General features: G+C 38.7%; 1 protein-coding gene across 1 annotated transcript; it reads left to right on the top strand.

Annotated features, from left to right (window-relative positions):
* The first annotated feature begins 3,737 nt into the window (after positions 1-3,737).
* On the top strand, positions 3,738-23,795 carry LOC117386693 (uncharacterized). The gene is made up of 6 exons (XM_033984103.2): positions 3,738-3,891; positions 13,595-13,951; positions 18,050-18,269; positions 19,949-20,013; positions 20,762-20,878; positions 22,522-23,795. The coding sequence occupies exons 1-6, from the start codon at positions 3,852-3,854 to the stop codon at positions 23,214-23,216; spliced, it is 1,494 nt and encodes a 497-aa protein (XP_033839994.1). The 5' UTR covers positions 3,738-3,851; the 3' UTR covers positions 23,217-23,795.
* The last annotated feature ends 2,328 nt before the right edge of the window (positions 23,796-26,123 follow it).

The raw sequence follows: 26,123 nt of genomic DNA, 5'->3' as shown, positions 1-26,123 counted from the left end.
GTCGTCTAACCTACTGGAGACAAATGCATGGACAAGTCTGAAATGCAATGAAACCAGGACTAAACCAGGACTAAAGCAGGACTGAACCAGGACTGAACCAGGACTGAACCAGGACTGAACCAGGACTAAACCAGGACTGAACCAGGACTGAACCAGGACTGAACCAGGATTAACCAGGATTAACCAGGACTGAACCAGGTCCACGTGTTTCCTACTGAACATGACTCACACGAGTCTGAATCTAAACACACTGGAATTTGTGGAGAGGAGAAAAAAATCCCTGAATCAGCCTGTGTGAGATAAATGAGGATGAGAGTGATCGTCGCCATGGTAACCCGTAGTAAACAAAGAGTAAACAGTTATTATTTACTTATCGTCATAGGGACATGTTCAGTGTTTTTGTTTTTCTGTTTGACATTTGCAGGTCCAGGTGTTTAACACTGACTCCATGAACATGACTCACACGAGTCTGAATCTAAACACACTGGAATTTGTCCAGTAAATTACTGAAGCTCTGAAGAATCTGATAATGGGCCTGTCATGATATTTTGAGGAAGTGTTAAGATGGAGACAAATACCTCAGCATTTTGAAACAGTGAAACAGAAACTGAGGATTGATTCTTTTATTGTAGCTGCATTAAAACCTTTTGGGGTCTTTTCAAACATGGAGGGTGAATATGACACAGATTCACATTGTCTCACCTGCAGCTGTCTCCCTCGACTTCAGAAGACTCCTCAGACCTGCTCCAGGCGGCCGGTCTGTGTCCACTCTGTCATTTTGTGTGTGTCTTTTTTGTTATGTCACAAATGTAGAAGTGACTCTGTTTCTGAGACGCTCCACTTGTCATGTATTTATAAAATCTTTCCTATAGTTAAACTTTACCTCTTTTGTTGAACCCTTGTACTTTACCTTCTGTTTAAATATTTTAGATTCCTTTTGTTTATTTTACCTTCCACAACCCTGTTCATTTAATCACTTCTTTATTTTATCAGTTTTCCATCCTGACTCTAAACAAGCTGGGTCATAACAAGAACTTCTCTATAATTCTTGTTTATTATGAGTCAAACAGTTCACTCATGGAGGTAAGTGAATAAATGTAAATGATCCAGTTTTATGCAGATGTATAAGACCTTCATCATTTCATTTCCTTTTCTATTTGTTTTATTTTCTGTTTTAAAAAGCTGTATGAACTCTGAACTGTCTAAAGACTTTGCACTATTAACACTGCTGAAGAATGTATTTTGTATTGTCAAAAAAGGAGAGAAAAAAAATCCCTGAATCAGCCTGTGTGAGATAAATAAGGACGAGAGCGATCGTCGCCATGGTAACCCGTAGTAAACAAAGAGTAAACAGTTATTTATTTACTTATTTATTTATGTATTTATGCATGTATTTATGTATATATGCATGTATTTATTTATTTACTTATTTATTTATTTACTTTTTTTACTTATTTATTTATTTACTTATTTATTTATTTATGTATTTGTGCATGTATTTATTTATTTACTTATTTATTTATTCATTTATTTACTTATTTATTTATGTATTTGTGCATGTGTTTATTTATTTACTTATTTATTCATTTATTTACTTATTTATTTATGTATTTGTGCATGTATTTATTTATTTACTTATTTATTTATTTACTTTTTTAACTTATTTATTTATTTACTTATTTATTTATGTATTTGTGCATGTATTTATTTATTTACTTATTTATTTATTTACTTTTTTAACTTATTTATTTATTTACTTATTTATTTATGTATTTGTGCATGTATTTATTTATTTACTTATTTATTCATTTATTTACTTATTTATTTATGTATTTGTGCATGTATTTATTTATTTACTTATTTATTTATGTATTTATGCATTTATTTATTAACTTTTTTTATTTACACATGTATGTATGTATTGATAATTGTTGTTTTTTTTGTTTTTTGTTTTTCTATGTATTTATTTTTTCATGTAAGTAGAGTTCACTGCATTATTAGGACACAAAATACACCATTATACGTCCATCTAAACACTTCAGTCAATCAGTTCTGGTGTTTTTATGCCTCTGTTGTGTCCACAAATCAAAATATGAATATTAACCACAGACAAATCAGGCTCCGTCTTTCCCGCTCGCTCCCATTAACAACAGGTTGGATAAGTGCCCACTCCTTCATAAACCAGTGGTGCAGGGGGAATACCAAATATGGAAGTCAGTCCCAAGTTCACTGTTATAACTGCTCTGGACTTGATAAACTTCATTTGACTTTAGCCGGACGCTGTGGGCGACGTCACACTCACTTAACACTTATTTACACAGTCTAAACTCTACATGCATTTACAGTGATTGGGCTTGTACTCAGTTACATTTACTTTAAAGAAATGATCTTTTCCCAAACACTTTTTTACTCTAACTTTAATTTCTTGGACCACTACTTTGCACTTCTACCAGAGTAATCTTATCCTGCAGTAACATTACTCTTACTTGTGTACAGTTTTGTGCCACTCTGCTCCCTGTACTTCCTTGTGGAGGGACAAACATTTCATGGATGCGTCACATTCTCTCTGCTGTTTGACATCCAAAAAAAACAGAATGACAACACCCAATTTCCCCCTATGTCTGGAATGAGGAAGTCAATATAAATGAAAGTTCACAGACTTTACGGCTGGAGAAAAGTCAGAATCCAAAGGTGCAATTTGCTGTGTAAGTGTCAGATTGCATTTCTTAAAACCTAACGACACGTTTTTTTGGAGTGAACCCCAAATAAAACATGATAAAGGTTCAATATTTGTGGAAAAACACAGAACCTTCCATAGAGTTATACAGGCCCTGCCCTCCATCTGAAATTATGAAAATAGATTATTTTTAAAAAACTAAAAAACAAACTCAATTCTACTAAAATGGTTAACAAAATTATATTAAGTTAGTTGTTGTTGTTTTGCTTTTTTTTTTTGTTTTTTTGTTTCTTTGTTTTTGCTTATTTTTTTATATATTTATGCATTATGTGTGTATTTACTTATTTATCTATTTACTTATTTATTTATTTATTTATTTATGTATTTATGCATGTATATATATTTTTTCCTTATTTATTTATTTATGCATGTATTTATTGTTTACTTATTTATTTATTCATTTATTTATTTATGCATGTAGGTATTTATTTTTTCCGTATTTATTTATTTATATATTTATGCATGTATGTATGTATTTATTTATTTATGTATTTATTTATATATATATATATATATATATATATATATATATTTTATTTTTTTTATTAATTTATCTATTTATGCAGGTATATATTTATTTATTCATTTATTTATTTATTTGTCAAATCATTAAGATCCACAGACAATCTCAGACTCATTTCACTGTGGAAACTGTTTTTGTGAATGAATTCTGGCCCCGCCCTTTCACGTGAGGCCCGTGAGGTCACTGAGGGTCAACTGACGGTGCGTTCAAAGACAGAGAGGAGAAAACATCACTTCCCCAAACAAATCAAAGCGCTGTACGTGATTTTTTACTGCGTTAAAGCGTAACAAACACAACGAGTTAATTTTAAAGGGTTAACAGGGGTCCACAGTCATCCCTCGCTTAACTTATGCGCTCAGAACATCCTAATTAGTCACCGCGATGAGTTTAGAAGCACTTTTTACAACTCAAAAAGCAAGTGCAGTGCATTTACTCCCACTGACAGTGAAGAACTAGGAAGTAGGAGGGGGGGGCGGTGTAGTTGTTGCAAGCGCAGACTTCTCCATCGGCATTTAGTTTAGTTCAGTCACAGGTGGAACGTTTTCTCATTCCCTGGACTTAAAACTGCAGAAACCAGGATAAACCTCAAATATGACCAACGTCCTGCTGCTTCTGCTCCTCTGCTCCACCGGTGAGTCCTGTTTTACCAGACATTCACTATGAAAAAAGAAAGAAAAGTCTGTGCAAATCGGTGGCGAGAACTGAAGACGCATTAAGTAGATTTTTACGCAGAGGGTCTGAAACTTTAAATACCTATGGGGATGTTGTTGTTTTGGCTGAAATGCTCCACGTATTTGCCAATCTCCATGGAGACAAGCTGTGGTTCAACTCTGCCAGCACTGACAGCAAAATGTAATATACCACCATAACACTGGGAAGTTATATAAACAGTGATGCCAAATCCTGAGAAAATCGTACAAAGAGCTCAAAATGATAGATTCCTTGGCCCAAATTATATCGTACAATGCCAAAATATAGATAATAATAAGATGAAATGTGCGCGCTAAGCTAATATGTTTGTGGTGTCTTAAGTAAAATATAATACTTATTTATTAAACTGGAGTCCTGACAAAGTAAAATGTGATCAAGCACGATGACGCAGAGACGCAGAGACGCACTGTGGCACAGACGCACAGAGACACAGACGCACAGTGGCACAGACGCACAGACACACAATGGCACAATGGCACAGACACACAATGGCACAGTGGCACAATGGCACAGACGCACAATGGCACAGACGCACAGTGGCACAGACGCACAGAGACACAGACGCACAGTGGCACAGACGCACAGAGACACAGACGCACAGTGGCACAGACGCAAAGAGACACAGACGCACAGTGGCACAGACGCACAATGGCACAGACGCACAATGGCACAGACACACAATGGCACAGACGCACAATGGCACAGACGCACAGAGACACAGACGCAGAGACCTACAGAGGCACATTCCACAAACACACATACACACATCGGCACAGTGAGCGCTCACAACATGCTCTAGCTTTACAGTTGTTACTTTTTACTTTTACTTCACTACATTTGAGAGCAGTATGTGTACTTCCTACTCCGATACATGTTTGAACTGGACTAAAACATAAAAAGTACTTTTCATATGATGTACGTGAGGGGTTATTTTTTCCATGTTCGTGGTGACAAACTGATTAAAGTTTTCAAGTTCAAGCTTCAAACAACAATAAACACACAAAACTCATGAGAAATTGATTGATATTGTTACTGTTGATCAAAAAGTGTATTATTTATTGATCAGTGTCACTACATTTTACACTTGTGTGAAAAACTTTTACTTTAAACGGGTACTTAAATGCTCTTAAGTAGATTTTTTCATGTGATACTTTTACTTGAGTAACTTTCTACCTCTGTATCTGTACTTTTATTTAAGAAACAGAATTAATTACTTCATCTACCACTGCTGACAGCATTAAACTCCACATAAAAGGCACACACGGGACTCGCATTTCCGGCCTAAGCCTCTAACATTAAACTATGTGGCATTGCGTTATTGTCTCTTCTTTTTTTTTTCCGGAATTGTTGAGTGGTCCCGTGTTCAGTGTGACACCCAGAAATCTCAGAAATGCAAACCACAGAACAAAATTTCCGACATTCAAACGGCTTTGGTAACTCCTACTCTCTCTTTCATATCGCTTCAAAGTAAAATTGACTCTTGTGAGTTTTAAACCACAACCGCTGTTACTTCCTCAAAAACCTACCTGGCATTGTGTTTTTTTTTCACTCACACACGTTTGAGCAACCCTTTATTATTAATCCGTCTTCATCTCCAAACCTCCAAACGCTCCGTTCCACCTTGTGATGTCATCAAGTGGTAGTTTTCAAGTTAACAGCTACGATTGACTTTCTGTTTAGTAGACATGGGACTGAAAACCATCCAAATGATTCTAGTGAAGGCGTACGGAGTTTAAAAACCACAGTGGAGCACTTCCTGTATTACATGATGACATCACAAGGTGGAACAGAGTGTTTTCAGTTTGCAGGTGTTTGTGTGTTAGAGCGCATGTCGGTATTGACCTCACAGCTTCTCAGATATCCACGCTCACAGGGTCGATTTCTGCTGGGTAAGAGTCTTTAGCAAAACATAGAACCTTATTTTCTGGAAAGCAGGAATTGCTAGTTAGCTTGCTAGTTGATGTTTACATTACCGGGACGACAAAACTCCGCCCTCGTCTCTAAAAGTTGTGAAAATCGCTTATATACGTCTGTCCCTATAAGCCGTTTTAGGTCAATATTGTGGTTTATTACTACGATTTCTTAATGTTTGTAAGGTGTGACGCTAACCGGAGGAACTAATCTGTCTGAGGCCCTGTTACTCAAGTTAAGATTAATCTGAGAAGAGTAGTTGGAACTGCAACAGGTTAATACAGTTACCTCTTTGTACTCACATTAATCTAAAGGTTTGTGCGTATTTTTTAGGCAGCAAATCATCTGAACCCGATAGCCACTACGCTAAAAAGTCCAAATATTGTGTCTAGTTTGAACTTTGATGAGTAGAATGTTGGTTATTATGGTCATATGTGATTTAAATTTCAAACTGTTAAATATTTATCACAGGTTTATATTAGATAAGTGGCGGCTTGTGAATAAAAGCTGATATAAAGTACACAAATACAGGAAATGGAATGCATAAACTACTGCCACTTAAGATTATAACGTCATTCAGTATTTACAAGTCTGCAGGTGCGTCAGAAGTTTGGGTGTGGCGTTTTGGTTCTAAATTGATAAAAGTAAATGTTGGGGCAAAATGGCACAGCACAATTACAATCCAAAGTATTTGGTTATGAGCTAAAACTTTACAGGACAAAATCAGTGATGTAAAATGACACAAAGGGAGAGGGTCAGGGGGCTGTACAAAAAAGAATACATATATACATATACACATATATGCACACATACACACATACATACCATATACACACATATATATATATATACACACACACACACTATATATACACACATATACATATATACACACATGCATACCATATATACACACATACACATCATTTATACACACATACACGCATACATACCATACACACACACATATACATATATACACACATACATATATACACACATACACATCATTTATACACACATACACATCATTTATACACACATACATACCATATATACACACATTCGATCTCATTTGATTCATGACTTTAATACTCTCTCTATATTCAGTCCAGACCATCTTTATATAAAAAGTACATTTGTGAATACTTTGGCCTTTCTCAGTTTCACACAATCACACAAGTCAAACAGGTTTTACTTTGCCACGAGCCTCATCAGACAAACACAACATTTTAGTGTTTTGAAAGAAAACAGTGACTTGGAGCGTAGCAGTTATTACTACTACTAATTTCTACTACTATTTCAACTACTACTACTACTACTACTACTACTACTACTGCAACAAGAACTACTTCAAATACTACCTACTACAGCTACTGCTACTACTACTACTGTAACTACTACCTCTACTACTGCTGTAAATAGAAATATTACAACAACTACTTCAATTACTATAACTACTACTGTAACTGCAACTACCACAACAACTCCTACAACTACTTCAACTACTACTTCAACTCCTTCTTCCCTGCTCTTTGTACTTCCTTGGTTTTATCTGTAGTTATCTGTGTTTTCCCTTGTTACTTTGACACAGTTTGATGTCACATTTACAGTGTAGGTTTCACCCCTTTATAAAGTATTTTCCGTCATCAGCTCAAAGTACTATCTGGACTTTAAAGTAACCCAAGAATCTCATGTACTTCAGAACTTATTTGTACAGGTTTAACTACAGATTTAGCAGTTTTTACACAGAGTAAGATCCATTAGTACCAGTAGCAGTAGAAGCACTAGTTGTAGTAGTAACAATAGTAGTAGCAGTTATGGTAGCAGCAGAGTGTTGGTAAATTTCCATGGCAGTAGCAGCAGTAGTAAAAGTGCATTTGTAACTTTCCACAGTACATAGAAAATGCAGTACCACGTGTTTAAATTTGATTGATTCCAAGTACAAGCCCAACTACTTCTGCACTGAGGCTAAAACTGGTTTGACCAGATACACATGAATCGATTACTGAAGGGTTTACACAGACAACTGTAGTGTTAGTAATAGTAGACAAAACCACTTTAACAAAACTTTACACACACATGTTCCTGATTTCAGATAGGTGTGATTGACAGGCAGATTAACCAATCAGAGACATGCTCTGTTTGTGTCTAAATAAACATGCCACAAACATGGCAGTGAAAAAAGAGGTAAAAAGCAACACAGAGAACAACACAGATACGTCGCACCGGAGTATAAGTCGCCCCGGAGTATAAGTCGCCCCGGAGTATAAATCACACTGGAGTATAAGACGTACCAACCACAAAATGCATAATAATGAAAAAAAAACATATACTTCACATATTATTTGCATCTGAGTATAAGTCGCATCCCTGGACGAACTATGAAAAAAACTGCGACTTGTAGTCCGGAAAATACAGTATATATTTTGTTCTCATTGATACAAGAATTTTCAAGATGAGATGTGTTCTGCAGTTGTAATAGTTCATGTTACAGTAGTAGTAGTAACAGTAGATGAAGTAGTAGTAGTAGTAGTAGTAGTAGTAGTAGTAGTAGTAGTAGTACTCATAGTAGTAGTCATACTAGTAGCAGTTGTAGTGGAAGTAGTAGCAGTTGAAGTAGTAGCAGTTGTAGTAGTAGTGGTAGTAGTAGTAGTAGTAGCAGTTGTAGTGGTAGTAGTAGCAGTTGTAGTGGTAGTAGTAGTAGTAGCAGCTGTAGTGGTAGTAGTAGTAGTAGCAGCTGTAGTAGCAGTTGTAGTAGTAGTTGCAGTTGCTGTAGTAGCAGCTGTAGTAGTAGCACTTGTAGTAGTAGCAGTTGTAGTAGTAGTAGCAGTAAGTTCAAACCAGTTCACATGAGCATAGTGAATGTGTGATGATAAATTGTGTGTAGTCGCGTGCATCAGGACACAGTGGAATCTTACGACCTCTCAGGAGAAAAAAACTTTTGTGGTGCAGTGAAAAAGTGAGTTCTTGTCCTTTTTGTTCCTCTGGTGACACGCCCAGTACTGCAACCTGCCCCAGATCCTACGGCAGAGGGAAGAAAAACATAACTAACACCGACCACAAGAACAGGGACAGTATATTTAAGATTTAACAAAAAAAACAACAGAATACTACTACTACTACTACTACTACTACTACTACTACTACTACTACTACTACTACTACTACTACTACTACTACTACTACTACTACAGGAACTATTATAACCACTTCTTCAACTACTATTAATACAGTTACTACTACTACTACTACTACAAGAGCTATTTTAACAACTACTTTAACTACTACTACTACTTACAGGAACTATTATAACCACTTCTTCAACTACTAATAATACAGTTACTACTACTACTAGAGGAACTATTATAGCAACTATTTCAACTGCTATTACTACTACTACTACTACTATTATTACTACTACTACTACTACTATAACAGGAAATATTTATAACCACTTCTTCAACTACTATTAATACAGTTATTACTACTACTACTACTACAAGAACTATTATTACAACTACTTCAACTACTATTAGTACAATTACTACTCCTACTACTTCAGCTACTGTTACTACTACAGTAACTGCAACTACTACTACATTAATGACAACTACTTCAACTACTACTACTATTACTACAAGAACTATTATAACAACTACTTCAACTACTATTTATACAGTTACTACTACTACTACTTCATCTACTGTTACTACTACTACTGTAACATGAACTATTACAACAACTACTATTATGACAGTTACTACGACTGTAACAGCTACTACTACATTTTCAGTAAAAGATAGTGAACAGGATTATATAAATAAGATTTTATAAAAAAAAAAAAAAAAAAAACTTCTCTTGTGTTTTCTGTTTTTTTTTTTACTTCCTGGAGCGTAGAGAGAATAGAGAGATAGAAAACTTTAAGTGGGTGGGAGAGAGAGGGAGCGTCTGAGGGAGGGAGGAAAGAGGAAAGAGAGACGGGGGAAGAGTGAGGGAGTGTCTGAAGGAACGGGAGAGAGGGGGAATGTCTGAGAGAGGAATGAGAGAGAGAGGGAGTGTCAGGAAGAAAAGAGAGGGAGAGATTGAGAGAGCGGGGGAGGAGAGAGAGAGAAAGGGAGAGTGTCTTGGAGAGGGAGGGGAGGGAGAGAAAAGGGGAATGTCTGAGAGAGTAAGGAGAGAGGGAGTGTCAGGAAGAAAAGAGAGGAGATAAATTGAGAGAGAGAGAGATTGAGAGAGATAGGCTGAGAGGGAGGTTGAGAGAGAGAGAGATTGAGAGAGAGAGGCTGAGAGAGAGGGAGAGAGAGTCTGGGAGAGGGAGGGGAGGGAGAGAGAGGGGGAATGTCTGAGAGAGTAAGGAGAGAGGGAGTGTCAGGAAGAAAAGAGAGAGAGATAAATTGAGAGAGCGAGAGATTGAGAGAGGGAGGTTGAGAGAGAGAGATTGAGAGAGAGAGGCTGAGAAAGCGGTTGAGAGAGGGAGAGAGAGTCTGGGAGAGGGAGGGGAGGGAGAGAGAGGGGGGAATGTCTGAGAGAGTAAGGAGAGAGGGAGTATCAGGAAGAAAAGAGAGAGAGATAAATTGAGAGAGAGCGAGAGATTGAGAGAGGGAGGTTGAGAGAGAGAGAGATTGAGAGAGAGAGGCTGAGAGAGAGGTTGAGAGAGGGAGAGAGAGTCTGGGAGAGGGAGGGGAGGGAGAGAGAGGGGGAAATTCTGAGAGAGTAAGGAGAGAGAGAGTGTTAGGAAGAAGAAGGGAGAGAGGGGGGAGAGAGCGTGGGAGAGAGTGAGAAGGGAGAAAGAGGGGGAATGTCTGAGAGAGTAAGGAGAGAGAGGGTGTCAGGAAGAAAAGGAGCGAGAGTCTGGGAGAGGGAGGAGAGAGATAGAGGAGAAAGGAAAGGGAAAGCAGAGATAGGGAAGATGGAGAAAAAAAAACGTTTTTTTTCTGCTACTGAGCGTTGGGCCTGGTCCGTGTGAGGCAGAGACATGAATCTTAAAGGGCCAGTACCTGATTTTAACGGTGATAATTACACTAAACTGACTCTTGAGAAGTTTACGGCACATTATTCTAAAGTTACCTCGTCAAAAACACACCTGGAGTTGTGTTTTGTTTGACTCACATGTTTTTCAGGTTCACAGCTCCTTTCACCTTTAATGAGAGTGACAAGTGAAAGTGTATGGAGTTTAAAAGCACAGTGCGGCACTTTCTGTATTACTGCATGACATCACAGGGTGGAACAGAGTGTTTTGTGTTTGAGAGAAGCCTGAATACGCCAGGTTTGTGTGAATAGAACAAAACAAGTCCATGTGTGTGTAATGAGGCCCTTTAATGACTGTAGAGAGAAATGGCCGTTGTGTTTTGCAGTGTTTCATAAGTATTTAGTCGGGTGATATTTGGGTGATACTTAATACAGAAGCCACTGACCGGCTCACCCAGTTTTGTCCAGTCAGGAGCATTGTACGCCAAGACGTCTGTGTACTTCCTCAGTCTGGGTCTTCCTTAAAGGGCCTGTATGTGATTTTTAACCATAAATGTGGAAGATGTTTGTGTGTGAACTGTAGCTCCACTTACTTACTTACTTTCTACCACTTTGATATATTTATTTATGTTGTATGTATTTATTTATTTATGTATGCATTTATTTTATTTTATTTATTATTTATTTATTTTTATTTATTTATTTATTTATTTATGTTTATTTTTTTGATTTATATTTATATATTTTTTTATTTATTTGATTGTGGCGATGCATGCTAATGATCAGACATGATATAACATGAATGTACACTGGATTATAGGCACCGGATTACTGTCCAAAGGGCCAAAATAAAATAAAAAATAAAAATTGCACATTGTCATTGCACATTTCAGTCATTGCACATTTCAGTCATTGCACATTTCAGTCATTGCACTATTCCCATAATTGCACCATCCAAAAAATATTGCACATTTTTCTCATTGCACAGTTCCCATAATTGCACATTATATTCATATAGAAAGGAGAGTTTGGTATAGTTGTTTCCACACAGTTCTCATCACCCTCATAGTATTATATTCTCTTGAAAATGCACCATGACAGATGTTTTATTTTTTTTATTTATTTATTTATTTATTTAAAAAAGGGGACAATGCACATTAATAAACATTACAAAACAAAATAATGTAAATGTGCCCGAGTTAGCTGACTAGAGCTAATTTTCATCGGTTGTCCCCAGGCCAGATGTATCAAGGGGATAATTTCTGGGAGTTAGTGTCCCATGATTCTTTGCAAACAAACAAACAAACAAACAAATAGTAAAAGAAAAAATCAATCTGTCAACTGGAGAAAAAGTGATTTGAGTGAAGACATTCTACGGTTCCTTCGTCAGTTCTGGTCAGATTCAGGCTCATTTCACTCTCAGTGTAGTTCAATAGACAAAGCCAAACAGACTCTATATAAAAGGTGTGTTAGTTTCAGAGTAGTTAGCTCCTCCCTTTAGAAGAAATGACCAGCGAAACCTCTTCACTCTATAAACATTGTGTCCAGTTAACAGAATTGAATTTTTCTTTTACTATTGTTTGCAAAGAATCATGAGATACTACCTCCCTGAAAGTATCTGTGGTGCAATTTCAAGAGTGAGAATACTGCATGGAAACAGCGATATGAAACGGTCCTTTCTATATCAATGTAATGTGCAATTATGGAAACTGTGCAATGGGTGGAAGTGTGCAATTTTTTATTTTATTTAATTAATTCATTTATTTATTTTTATTTTGGCCCTTGGGACAATAATCCGGTGGCTACAATCCGGTGTGTATACATTTATGTAATATCATGTCTGTTTATTAGCATGCATTGTCATAAATAAATAAATACATAAATAAATACATAAAAACTACATAAATAATTAAATAAAAAAATAAAAAACATAATAAATAAAAAATACATTAAAAATAAATACATAAATAAAATACATACATAAATAAAACAATTAAATACATAAATAAATACATAAATAAAATACATACATAAATAAATACATAAAAACTACATAAATAATTAAATAAATAAAAATAAAAAACATAATAAATAAAAAAATACATTAAAAATAAATACATAAATAAAATACATACATAAATAAAAAATAAAATACATAAATAAATACATAAATAAAATACATACATAAATAAAATAAAAAAAATACATAAATAAATACATAAATAAAATACATAAAAAAATAAATAAATCAAAGTGGTAGAAAGTAAGTGGAGCTAACAATAACATGTTCCACACTTATGATTTCAATCACATAAAGGTCCTATCGTGCATGTTATAATCTGACATCTGTGGATCTTATGTTAGACTTAAAAAAAATTAAAAAAGAAACCTATCAGCTGACTTCTGCAGTGTCAAATGGGAGCTGACGGTGCCGTAAACTTCATCACAACAAAAAGCCAAATTGGATAGCTGCACATCACACTAGCGATTAGCAGATCTTATTTTATTTTTATTCATAACAAAATGACTACACAACGGCGCGTATCGCTGTTAAAGAAAAAAAAATTGAGTAGTGAGCATATTTGTAGTGATGAAAACGGGGCTTAATCGGCAATATGGCGTCTTGAAAATAATCGATTAAAGCTTGGTTAAACACGTATGAATCACTCCAAATACAAGCTGAGGAGGGTAGATGTTGAGGGGAACAACTATAACATTATTTACTGTTTCTTATTTTCCAGTTATTGGTGGAGTGTCGGGGGACGAGCCTCTACAGCAGGTGTTTGCCTTCATCGGTCAGCCCGTGATCCTGCCCTGTCTCCAGACGCTGCCCAAAGACTCTGAGGTCCCGACTATCGAATGGTCCAAGCGCCACCTCAGGCCTCCCTACGTCTTCGTCTATCGCCAGAACTTTGAGGTTTACGCAGAAAAACACAGGGATTTTGAGTTCCGCACGCATCTCTTCATGACACTGTTGCAACATGGGAACTTCTCCATGAGGCTGTCCAACGTGAGGCGGGAGGACGCTGGGGTATATCTCTGCAAAACCATCTGGGACAGAGACAACCAAGATGTCAAACGGGTGGAGCTGGTAGTAGGTAAATACAATCTTTAAATCGCTTATTTTGAAGACGTCATATTCATTTTATATATATATATGCACTGCTCTGAATTTACTTTGTTCTCCAGTTTTATATTCTTAATCTCATACTCACGGGATCCATTTTGGCACAAATAATAAAAAAAAAAAATCCACAGTTCCCTCGTGTGATCTGCAGTTATCCATCAGAGGAGCCGACTCTTTGTTGTGACGACGTTTATGGCGACGTCAGCGGACTCGTCTCTTTTATTAAGTCGTTTTCGATGAATATTGTGATTTAAAATATGCAAATTATAACATAATAATCCACGAGTGTCCGAGATTATAACTACGGAGCGGACGCGAGCACAATATGTCTGTTTTAATGTCGGGTTTCTGCTCTAAGTTCATATTTTAAACATGTTCTGTAGAAACATGTTAGTTTCCCAGTTCATTTTTCAGTCTTTTTGTCAGTTCTCTTGATCTAAACTACACGATTAGCAGTTTTAATGCAGAATAAGACAGGAGAGTGTGTTGTTGTCTGTTTGCGCTTTGCTTATTGTGTTCTAATTTCGATTACGAGCGAGCAAAGAAGCACAAAGTCCTGGTAACTTGGCAATGAAGCAGTACTAAATATCATTGTTCAATCATTAAGTCAATGAGTCACTGTCAGAACAATAAAAGACAAACCTTTAGCCTACATAACCCGCTACATCGGCACATTCCTTTCCGTGCAAACTATGTCATCTTATTTACCTGTATGTATCCTGCGCGCTTGCATTTTTAAAAAGGCGCTAGACTCAGAACTAAACCTGTGTTGCCAGCGCCTTAACCTGCAGACAGAGACACATACACGTTTTTGTCATGGACGTTGAGCATGTTTAGCTCATATCTCGGGACACAGATAGGCTAACGTATTCTCCCTTTAAACAGTTTCTTCCTATTTATTTGTGTTTGCATGACAATAGCCTCTAGCATTGACGTTAATTAGCATCTTTGAGCAGGAAAAATACAGCTTTGCAAAGTGTTTATTGTGGCTGCAAGACTAATCGAACATTTGAATGGACGGAATAAGAAAATCACAAAGGCTGCAGTTTCAGAAGTAGCATCATTTTCTCCACAAACAAGAAAATGTCTGTCTTGTTCTGGAGAAAAACTGCTGACTCTGTAGTTCAGATCTGTACAAACATGCTCTGAGAGGATATTTGGATTAGTTTGTCAGTTCATATTTCACTCTTTGTAATTTTATCTGGGCGTGTTTCAAATGTGAAGTTTAAAACAAATGGAAAATCTAACCGTAATCGCAATACTCGTGGGAAAAATATCCAATTTTAATTTTTCTGATACTGTTCAGCCCTACTGTTTACACACCCCTAATTTAAAATTGTGTCTCTTTATTAAGTGAATGCACTGTATGTTTAAAGTCATAGCATGTCACTGGAAACGAGCTCCTCCACCTGTACGTAGCTTGTTAACAAAACGCAGGGACTTTTAAAAGCTGGTTAAATAATGCGTCTTGAGGTGTGGCAGTTTCAGAAGAACCCACGGGATTTCCAACAGAAGGAGGAATGCTCTTCACCGGGAACTGTATGTGCAAAGCCATTGTTAAAATGTTACCGTAACACACATGAACACAGATGTGAACATCGCGTTGGCATAGTTTTATACATATATAAACCAGAGGCTCTCCCAGACACATAATTAGCATTGCTGGGTTTTGGAAGATAGCACAACATTCTACAGGCCAATATTATTTAATAGAGACTGGGGCAGCTTTCTTTCTTTTTTCTTTCTTTCTTATTTATTTATTTATTCATTTATTTATTTTTATTATTTTTATTTTTTTGTATTTTTATGGCAAGGCAAGTTTATTTGTGTAACACAATTCGTACACAAAGTAATTCAAAGTGATTTACAGAATAAGAAGCACATTAAAATCACACAAATAAAAACATAATAAAATTAAGACTGTTCCAGGTTTTAGCTGCATAAAACTGAAACACTGATTCTCCATGTTTAGTCCTGACTCTGGGACCAGCAGGAGGCCGATCCCTGAAGTCCTCCTCATGTGAGATGGTTCATATGGATCTAACATTTCAGAGATGTACTTTGGTGCTAGGCCATGGAGAGACTTATACACAAGCAGAGCTACTTTAAAGGAGCCAGTGCTGAGACCTGAGCACAGGACACATGTGTGAAGTACTTCCTGGTTCTAGTCAGGACCCGAGCAGCAGTGTTCTGGATGTTCTGTTCTGTGTTAAGGCTCGTTTGGAGAGTCCAGTGAGCAGGACGTTACAGTCGTCTAATCTACTGGAGACAAATGCAGGATAAGTCTCTCCAAGTCTGGATTTGACAGTTTACCTTTGATTTTTGACATGTTTTTTAGGTGGTAAAAAGCTGCAGATGTTACTGATTTGATGTGTCTGTTAAAGTTCAAGTCCATTATTACCCCTAGATTTTTCGCCTGATTTGAAGGTTTTAGAGAGAGAGACTGGAGGTGACGCTGACACTTTCTCTATGTTTCTGTGGGACAAAGATGATGACTTCAGTCATGTCTGAGTTTAGTTAAATAAAGTTGTTTTGCCTCCACACACTGATCTGTTGATGCAGTGAGTGAATCCACTGGATTCACCTGCTGCAGTGAGACATAGATCTGAGTGTCGTCTGCAGAGTTGTGGTAAGACACATTATTGCTGCGTATTAACTGGCCTAACTGTAGCATGTAGAGACTGAACAACAGGGGCCCCAGGACTGACCCCTGGAGACCCCACAGGTCAGGGACACCTTATCCGAGACACATTTTCCAATTTCAACAAAGTACTCCCTGTTTTCCTGATAGGACTTAAACCAGTTTAGTGCAGTACCACAGATGCCCTCCCAGTCCTCTAGTCTCTGTAAGAGGATCCCATGATCCACAGTGTCAAAGGAAACACTCAGATCTAACAGGATCAAGACTGAGACTTTGCATCAGTGTTCAGGCGGATGTCATTTGTCGCCTTGATAAGAGCAGTCTCAGTCTGTGGTGGGTCTAAAACCTGATGGAAAACATCAAAGGAGTTGGAGAAAATTAATAAGCTGTTGGTAAGCAACTTTTTCAAGGACTTTGCCTCAAAACGGCAGATTAGAGATTGGTTTATAATTTTCAAAGCTCTTGGGAATGTTACAGATTGAAGTGACATGTTAACTATGTGAGTGAGTGGTGATAGTAAACTGTTGAGACTTTAGAGGTTAGTGGGTAACACATGGAGGCAGCATGTAGATGAACTCAGACTGGAGTCAGAGAGTTTTGTCAGTTACAGGTGCAAAGTGAGTCAGCTCTGAGTGTGTAGGTGCTGAGGTGTTATTTGTGTTGTGGAAACTAATTGCACTTAGATGTGGAAATTAGTTCTAACGGCAGTGGAGCTGGGGGGTTTGTTGATCTGTTTACTGACATGAATAGTTGTTACTGCATCTTCCAGTAATGTCAGAAAAATATCTTTGCCTTGTTCTACATAAACTGTGGTTGTTCATGTGCATCTTTTCTCTGTAAATTTCATAATGAACCTGGAGCTTTGACTTCCTTCATTCCCGCTCGGTCCTCCGGCACTCCCTTTTCTGTGCCCTGACCGAGTCATCACTCCTCCATGGTGCTTTCTGCTCATCTTTAACCATTTTAACCTTCAATGGTGTCCAGAACATTCAAAACACTCAAAGTCACTGAGTTCAACAAAATCAACATTAGAACATGAGGCATTTTCAAAGTGCATCATTTCCACGAACAGTGCACCTGTGTTATCATTTATGTGTCTCGTGCATATATATAATTTATTTTTATATGTTTTTTTTTATATATATTTTATTTATTTATTTACTTTTACTGTGAGCTAAATGACAAAATATTAAAGATGCAATGTGCAACTTTTCTGATGGGCTGTCCGTTTATCTCCACAGTATGACGTTACTGTAAGCTTGTCTTGTAGTTTAATGCCATACTGTGGAACTTTCCAGACTCAGTTGCTCTAGGGAATAGACACAATACTCAATCCAGGTTCCAGTACCACGATGATAATTTAAAAAAAAACAAAAAAACCACTGTGCCCTTGTCCATGAACTCAGCCTGTCCTCTGTCTCCCTCTAGTGGACCTGCCCCATCCAGTGCTGTCCATGACGTGGTCTGAGGACGGACAAGTGGACGTGAGGTGTGTCGTAAGCACCTGTTCACCGCTCGTACCTCACGTCACGCTGTACGACAAGCACGGGAACGCTTTAGAGATGGAAAAAACTGAACGGAGTGAGGAAAACAACAGCAGATGTTACACAGTGGAGCGGCGGACCGTCGCAAAGGCCGGAGCAGAGAGGTGAGAGCTCGTCTTAGGTCACTGGTCACTGGTCGCTCTCTAAAAAAATAATTTAAAAAAAAAATTAAAATCAGGACCAAGACTAAACCAGGACTAAACCAGAACCAAACCAGGACTAAGACTAAACCAAGACTAGGCCTGGTTGAATCCTGTTTAGTTCTGGTTTAGTCCTAGTTTCATACTGGTTTAAAATCTAAATTAGGATAAAATCAGGACCAGACTAAAACGTTGAACTTTGTGCCAGTTTTTTTTGTTTTTTTTTTGTTTTTTTTTCCATGTGGTCCAGTAATCACAGAGATATTAACCGTAAACCCGATCAACACATCTGCAGTCTGACAGTAAAACAGGAAACTCCACCAGAGTCTCCAGTCACACATGAGGGAACTTAAAGATCTCAGGCTGTTTCATCATCACAGACCTGGAGTTGTGTTTTGTTTCATTCACACATGTTTAACACACAAACCCTGTGTATTTAGGCTGAGTTCTTCTTCTCTCAAACAGAAAACACTCTGTTCCACCTTGTGATGTCATCATGTGGTAATACAGGAAGTGCTCCACTGTGTTTTTAAACTCCACACGCCTTCACTAGAATCATTTGGATCATTTCAGCTCTGGAACTGACAAACTCGACTGAACTAAACTTAAACGTAGCTGTTAACTTGAAAACTACCACTTCATGACATCACAAGGTGGAACAGAGCATTTTGAGCTTTGGGAGATGTAGACAGACCAGGACTAAACCAGGACTAAGACTAAACCAGGACTAAACCAGGACTAAACCAGGACTAAACCAGGACTAAACCTGGACTTAGACTAAACCAGGACTAAACCAGGACTAAACTAGAACTAAACCAGGACTAAGACTAAACCAGGACTAAACCAGGACTAAACCAGGATTAAACCAGGACCAAACCAGGACTAAGCCAGGACTTGGACTAAACCAGGACTAAGACTAAACCAGGACTAAACCAGGACTAAACTAGAACTAAACCAGGACTAAACCAGGACTAAGACTAAACCAGGAGTAAACCAAGACTTAGACCAAACCAGGACTAAGACTAAACCAGGACTAAACCAAGACTTAGACTAAACCAAGACTTAGGCTAAACTAGGACTAAGACTAAACTAGGACTAAACCAGGACTAAACCAGGACTAAGCCAGGACTTGGACTAAACCAGGACTAAGACTAAACCAGGACTAAACCAGGACTAAACCAGGACTAAGACTAAACCAGGACTAAACCAAGACTTAGACTAAACTAGGACTAAGACTAAACCGGGACTAAACCAGGACCAAACCAGGACTAAACCAGGACTAAACCAGGACTAAACCGGGACTAAACCAGGACTAAACCAGGACTAAAAAAAGCATATAAGTAGTATGCATGGTTGTCTTTACTTTAGCCCAAAAATCAGCGAGAAGAAGAGATTTTATTTAATCCCACCCTCATCTTCTAAAATAGCATAATGAGCTTTCTTTTGCATTCTTCATATTTTGCATCAATATAATAGTGAAAATTATCTTAAATCAAAAAGTGAACTTAAAGGTCCAGTACTTCAAATGGTCATTCAAACCCTTGTACACTCCAAGTTTACATCATTACATCATCACGTGTTTTTCTGCTGCTGATTCCAAAGTCGTGAGTCACTACTAACAGTTTGTTTCACTTTGTGCTTAGTGTCGTGTGCAGAGCCAGTCTAGCCGAGGTTAGCGAAAGCAAAGAAGTGCACATGCTAATCCCAGGTAAGATACGCCTGTAATCAAACACACCCAATGAGCTAATGCTAAACTAGCTTCCTCTGAGCTAGGGTTGTCAAAAGTATCAAGAATCAGATACTTTGAGCAGATATCGATAGAGGATGGAAATGAATCTTTCCCGAATCGCTTTAGAATGATCTTGAGCTGTATCAGAACAAATATAAGACACACAGACTAGCCACATGGGAATATACAAGAAAGTACTACGAATATTGAGTCTATTCCTTAATATCGAAATCGACTTTTAGCATCGTGACGACACTCCTCTAATCAAAGTTATTCCTCACTCACCTTATGCGTTCTGAGCGTCCTAGTGATTCACCGCAATGAGTTTATAAGTGCTTTTCACAGCTCTGAGGTCAACAACTAGCATGCTAACGTGGTACATCAGATTAAAACTTTATAATTAGATGCAGACAGTACACAGCGGACTTATGTTGACCTCGAGAGCTGCTTGTACAATATATCTGTACTGGAGCAACAACTGAATTATTAAAAACCAGCTGTGTAACTTGATTTGAGTTTATTTTTTTTAGCTGTTATTATCTCTCTTTCAGTAAATCTTGTGTTTATCTAATATCACCGTAGTAATACACGCCCAAACAGCTATTTTTAGACCAGAATCATTTACTGTCCTCTTGTTCCTCTTGTTGCTGATCTGCTTCATTTAATTTGTCTTAGGTTGTATCAGATGACTCTTACGCCTGTGTTTTTTTGTTTTGTTTTTTTGCAGAAGTTGCTAAAGAATCGTGCATGTTTCCCGTAATCTACGCTGTAGCTGGAACTGGGGTGGCCGTCTTAGTTTTGATGGGACTTCTTTTTCTGATACACAAACTCTGCAGCAAATCACGTAAGTTTACAAATCCAAGACTCCCAAGATGAATTGCAATGAATGGTCACGCTCAGCTACTCAGTACTCAGTCACATTTACTTTTTAATAAAACTGTACTGCTCTGAAGAGTTTTCACACCCTATACTTTTACTCCTACTTCAGTAATATATTGTACAGTGTAACAGTACTCTTACTCGAGTAAAAGTTGTGGTTACTCTTCTCACTGTGAGTAAATTTACAAGTGAAAAAAGCTTTATTTGAACCCACAGAGTCTCAGACAGACACAAAGTATTGGTCTTTTGAATGAGTTATCTTTGGGTTACCTCAGCAGAAGACACTGCGATGAAGGGGGCGTGGCCAGTTAAGATGACGCTTAGATGTTTTTTACCCCCGGGACCTGGATACTGGAGGTGGTACTGGAGGCGGTACTGGAGGCGGTACTGGAGGTGGTACTGGAGGTGTTACTGGAGGTGGTACTGGAGGTGGTACTGGAGGTGGTACTGGAGGCGTTACTGGAGGTGGTACTGGAGGTGGTACTGGAGGCGTTACTGGAGGTGGTACTGGAGGCGTTACTGGAGGTGGTACTGGAGGTGGTACTGGAGGCGTTACTGGAGGTGGTACTGGAGAAGTTACTGGAGGTGCTACTGGAGGCGTTACTGGAGGTGGTACTGGAGAAGTTACTGGAGGTGGTACTGGAGACGTTAATGGAGGTGGTACTGGAGGCGTTATTGGAGGTGTTACTAGAGGCGATTGGAGGTGGTACTGGAGGCAGTGCTGGAGGCATTACTGGAGGCGACTGGTGGAGACTGGAGGTGGTACTAGAGGCGGTGTTGGAAGCATTACTGGAGGTGGTACTGGAGGCATTACAGGACACGTTATTTAAGGCGTTACAGGACACATTACTGGAGGCGTTACCGGAGGCGTTACAGGACACGTTACTGGAGGTGTTACTGGAGACGTTAATGGAGGCATTACTGGAGGTGGTACTGGAGGACGTGTTACTGGAGACGGTGTTGGAGGCAGTGTTGAAGACATTACTGGACGTGTTACTGGAGGTGTTACTGGAGGTGGTACTAGAGGACGTGTTACTGGAGGACGTGTTACTGGAGGCGGTGTTGGAGGCAGTGTTGGAGACGTTACTGGAGATGTTACTGGAGGTGTTACTAGTGCTGGAGGCGGTAGCAGTGAGGAGAATGACGGGGACGATGAGAGGATGAGACGTCGAGGAGGCGCTGGGGAGGAGATTGGACGCGGCGCAAACTGAAGCAGCCGTGCGTCTGTGATGGGGGTTTAAACTGAGCAGACTTGGACGCTGATTGGACGAAGGGGAGGTGCAGCGGGGAGGGGTAATAAGAGTGAGGTGAGGAAGGCTGAGGAGCAGGTAAACTCTGGAGAAGTGGTGAGGTAGACAGGAGTCTGCTAGGTCGTCCAGGCTGAATTTATGCTAGCTCCTTGTTGACAATATGAAATTATTTGAACATCGGTGTTTCTTGCAGCGCCCCTTCTGACATGATTTAGTTTGTCTCATTTTTGTGTCTATGTTTAGTCAGATTATGTGTATTTTGTAATTAAATGTACATGATTATTCTGGTTATTTTATTTTTACTGGTCATGTAAACTTACCCAGTGTATCTTGACAGCATTTTACATTTTGTTTACAGGTGAAAAAACAGGGATTCCTCGTCAATCTTCAGGTGAATCTGAACCAAGCAACCTGTCAGAAAGTCGCAGTTTATTGACCAAAGATGAACAAGATTCCGTTGCAGTCGTCATCCCAGAACTTTCAGAAATCCCAGAACAAACTCAGTCCACTTTGACCAAAGCACCGGGCCTGATCAGCACTGCTAACTCGATTAGCTCAACACGAGACGGCAAAAGCATCAACATGCAGGCTCTGTTTGCTCCTAATGCTAACAATCTTTGTGACGAAGCCGACTCAAAACCAGCAACTTGTGAAGTAAACGACGCTTCGAAAACCATTAAATTTAAGAAGACCGAACAAGGAAAAAAGACGAAGCTAACTCGACAGAATGCTCAGACTGATGCCAGCATTTCGGCTAATGGAACTCTCCCAAACGTCACTCAAAATCAAGCTAACGGCATTAGCAAACCTCCGGCCCAGAAGTACCCCTTCATTCGCTCAAAAAGTGCATCAGCATCAATTTCTGCTGCACCATCTCTGGACGCAGTAAAACAATGTCGCCGTTATTCAATGCCATATTCTGGGGCATCATCTCTGGACGCGCTCTGTCGCAATTATTCATCCGCAGGGTTATCAAAATTTGAAAAACTCTCAGAATCAGAGTCTGAACAGGAGGCCTCTACACCCAAACCTGGCAACCGAGGGAAGCACTGAGCTGACCATAACCCTGTGTACAAGTCATAGCATCATTTGTGAGCAGACATTTTGAGGAAAAACGCTCCTAATGTTTCAGCATAGTTTTTTGTTGTTTTTTTGTTTGTTTTTTTCTTAATTATAAAAACATGATGGCGAGGTTTTTTGTTATAATTTAGTGTTTTCGTTTGTTAAGAGCCTCTTCTGAGTCTTTATATTCGGTTGCCAGTTTTAATATTCAAAACCAGCTGAATTCAAGTCAAGAGGGTTAGACACACATCAACTCCTGTCTCCTCCATGACTCAAAACATGTGCAATAGGTCAAATCCTCCAGCAGAGGGAGCCCTGACCAAGACAATCTCAAGTTCTGGACATGGGCCCCTCTGCTCCTGACAGGTTTAACCCAGATGCTACTAAAAATGGTTAAACCAAAATGTACATGATGTATAATATGTACTTAAGTTTGTAAATGTATTTTATGTGTAAATACTTCTTTTCCTTCTTTTTTTTTTTTTTTTTTGTAAATAATGTACAGTTTGTCTATTTTAAGGGAACTGTTTATATTTCTCAATCTAAAGAAGAAGAAATAAACTTAAACTTAATAAGCTTTGTTGGTTTTTATTCTCATGAAGTAAACATAGAACAGTAGCGCCCCTTGTGATGAAAACAAGTATCACAGCCTAGACTAGATTTGACTTCCTGTCAGTCCTCTTTCTCTCTCGCTCTACCTCTGTTCTACCTTTTTCTCTTCGCTGCCAAACCGGCTTCTCCCTTTTCTCTCTTCTCTTTCGTCATCGTCGCCTTCCTTCTCCTCTTTGTCTTACCATCCTTTGTCTGATTTCGCTCTCATTTTCTACCTCTTTTGCTTCCTCCCTTTCTGTCTTATCCTCCTTTCTCTCTCCTTCCCTCTCTCCTCCCTCCCTTTTTTCCTCTTCCTCATTGTCTTACCACTATCTCTGCTCTCTCTCTCTTCTACCTCTCTCTCCTCTCTGTCAACCTGCCCTCTTTCTCTTTTTCCTCTTATTCTTTGTCTTACCCTCCCTACCCTTCTGCTTTCTCTCTCTCTCTTCTTTCTCTTCTTCCTCTCTGTCTCCCTCTTTTCTGCGTACCCACCCTCATCTCTTCTCTCTCTCCCTCTTCTCTCTCTCTGTTTTGCGTACCCACCTCATCTCCTCTCTCTGTTCCTCCTTTTTCTCTCCCTCTTCTCTCTCTCTGTTTTGCGTACCCACCTCCATCTCCTCTCTCTGTTCCTCCTTTCTCTCTCTTCTCTCTCTCTGTTTTGCGTACCCACCTCCATCTCCTCTCTCTGTTCCTCCTTTCTCTCTCCCTCTTCTCTCTCTCTGTTTTGCGTACCCACCTCCATCTCCTCTCTCTGTTCCTCCTTTCTCTCTCCCTCTTCTCTCTGTTCCTCCTCTCTGGATGCAGAAGAGGAGAGGAGGAAGAGGTGAAGGGTAGAGGAGCAGCAAATACAGAGGAGAGGGGCAGATGGAGCGGAGGATGTAGAAAAAATGGCATTTAACAAACGTTTGAACAAAATGTGCTAATATCAAAATGACCAATACCAACTTGAAGATCGTTGTGAATCTGATGCTCCTGTTTTTCAGCTCAATTGAAATTTATTTAACGCATTAGGGAACTTCATGGCATCATACAAAACATGAAAAGAAGGGATTCATGACATTGGTTAAGAGAGACAATACAAATATACAAATAAAACATGGGGGTTAGTAATTTAAAAATGCTTTACTCCTTCTTTTAATGCTTGTCCAAAAGTCACTGAAGAGGACATGATCTGCAAAACTGAACTGAACAACTGAAGGATGGATTTATGAACCTGTGGCCCTTTGGTTTCCCAGAGGAAGTGTAAATGCTGCTGACACTTTTTAAAGATCCGCTCAGTGTTGTTTTTAAAAGTCAGATTATGATCAATAATTGACCCTAAACACTTATACTCTTACATCCTTGAAATGATGTGTCCATCTAATTGAAGTGCCGGGTGGACACTACGACCAAAGTTTGTTTCGGAAACATTTAAGTCCATGTGGTTTTCTCTGCACCAGTCACAAAGTCCTGCAGCTCTGTAGATGCCTGTCAGCGTCACGTGTGTCAATAATTACTTTTCATTTGTGTATAATGTGAAGAGGACGGGACAGACCACTGACCCTTGAGGACGTCCAGTTGAGATGGTCCTGACTGAGCTACAACGATCATCTCACAACCTGCTGTCGCTCTGTCAGGACGAAGAGACCCACAGAATCAAATCAGTGTTAACATTCAGCATTTGTACGTCCTGCTCCATAATGTGCAGCTGCAGAGTGTTGAAACCGCTGGAAAAGTCAACGAAGACCAGCCCGGCTGCACTTCCTGGTCTTTCACTGTGCATCATGTTCTTCCTGTGTGCACATTGGAGCGGGTCTGTTGGACTGCTGACTGTCTCCAAGAGTCTCCTGAGAACAAGCCTCTCAAAGCTTTTCATCACCGCTAATGTTAAAGCGACAGGACCAAAGTCTCTTTCACATGACAAAAGTTTCATAAGGAGCTAATCACAAGAGGAGCTAGCTGTGTGAATAATTGTTGCCAGATATTTTTGCAGAAGTCATAGAAAGTTGTGAGTCACTGACAATATTTACTTACTAGAATCTGTTGTTGTCCTATTAAGTCAGGGGCGTCAAACTCATTTTCATCGAGGGCCACATCAACAAAATGGTCGCTCTCAAAGGGTCAGATGTAACTGTAAGATAAATATCACTACGTTTTAATCTTGTTAATTAACCGTTTCTATATTTATTACTTATTCAAGTTACAAATACTGCATATGGATTTGCATAGACATGAAAAAAATGTTTAACTGTGTATCTCCTGATAAACTGACATTTTAAGACAGTCATACCTTTTAATTCACTTTGTCGCGGGCCACATAAAATGACG

The sequence above is a fragment of the Periophthalmus magnuspinnatus genome, chromosome 18 (assembly GCF_009829125.3).
Source record: "Periophthalmus magnuspinnatus isolate fPerMag1 chromosome 18, fPerMag1.2.pri, whole genome shotgun sequence".
NCBI classification, from domain to species: domain Eukaryota; kingdom Metazoa; phylum Chordata; class Actinopteri; order Gobiiformes; family Gobiidae; genus Periophthalmus; species Periophthalmus magnuspinnatus.
The sequence above is the reverse complement of the archived record's forward strand: the minus strand, read 5'-3'. Positions and strand labels throughout refer to the sequence as shown.

Excerpts from the sequence above, each read along its gene's own strand:
- LOC117386693 (XM_033984103.2), top strand. The coding sequence starts at position 3,852 with ATGACCAACGTCCTGCTGCTTCTGCTCCTCTGCTCCACCG. Across the intron at positions 3,892-13,594 it reads TCTGCTCCTCTGCTCCACCG|TTATTGGTGGAGTGTCGGGG; the intron begins GTGAGTCCTGTT and ends CTTATTTTCCAG. Across the intron at positions 20,879-22,521 it reads CAAACTCTGCAGCAAATCAC|GTGAAAAAACAGGGATTCCT; the intron begins GTAAGTTTACAA and ends TTTTGTTTACAG.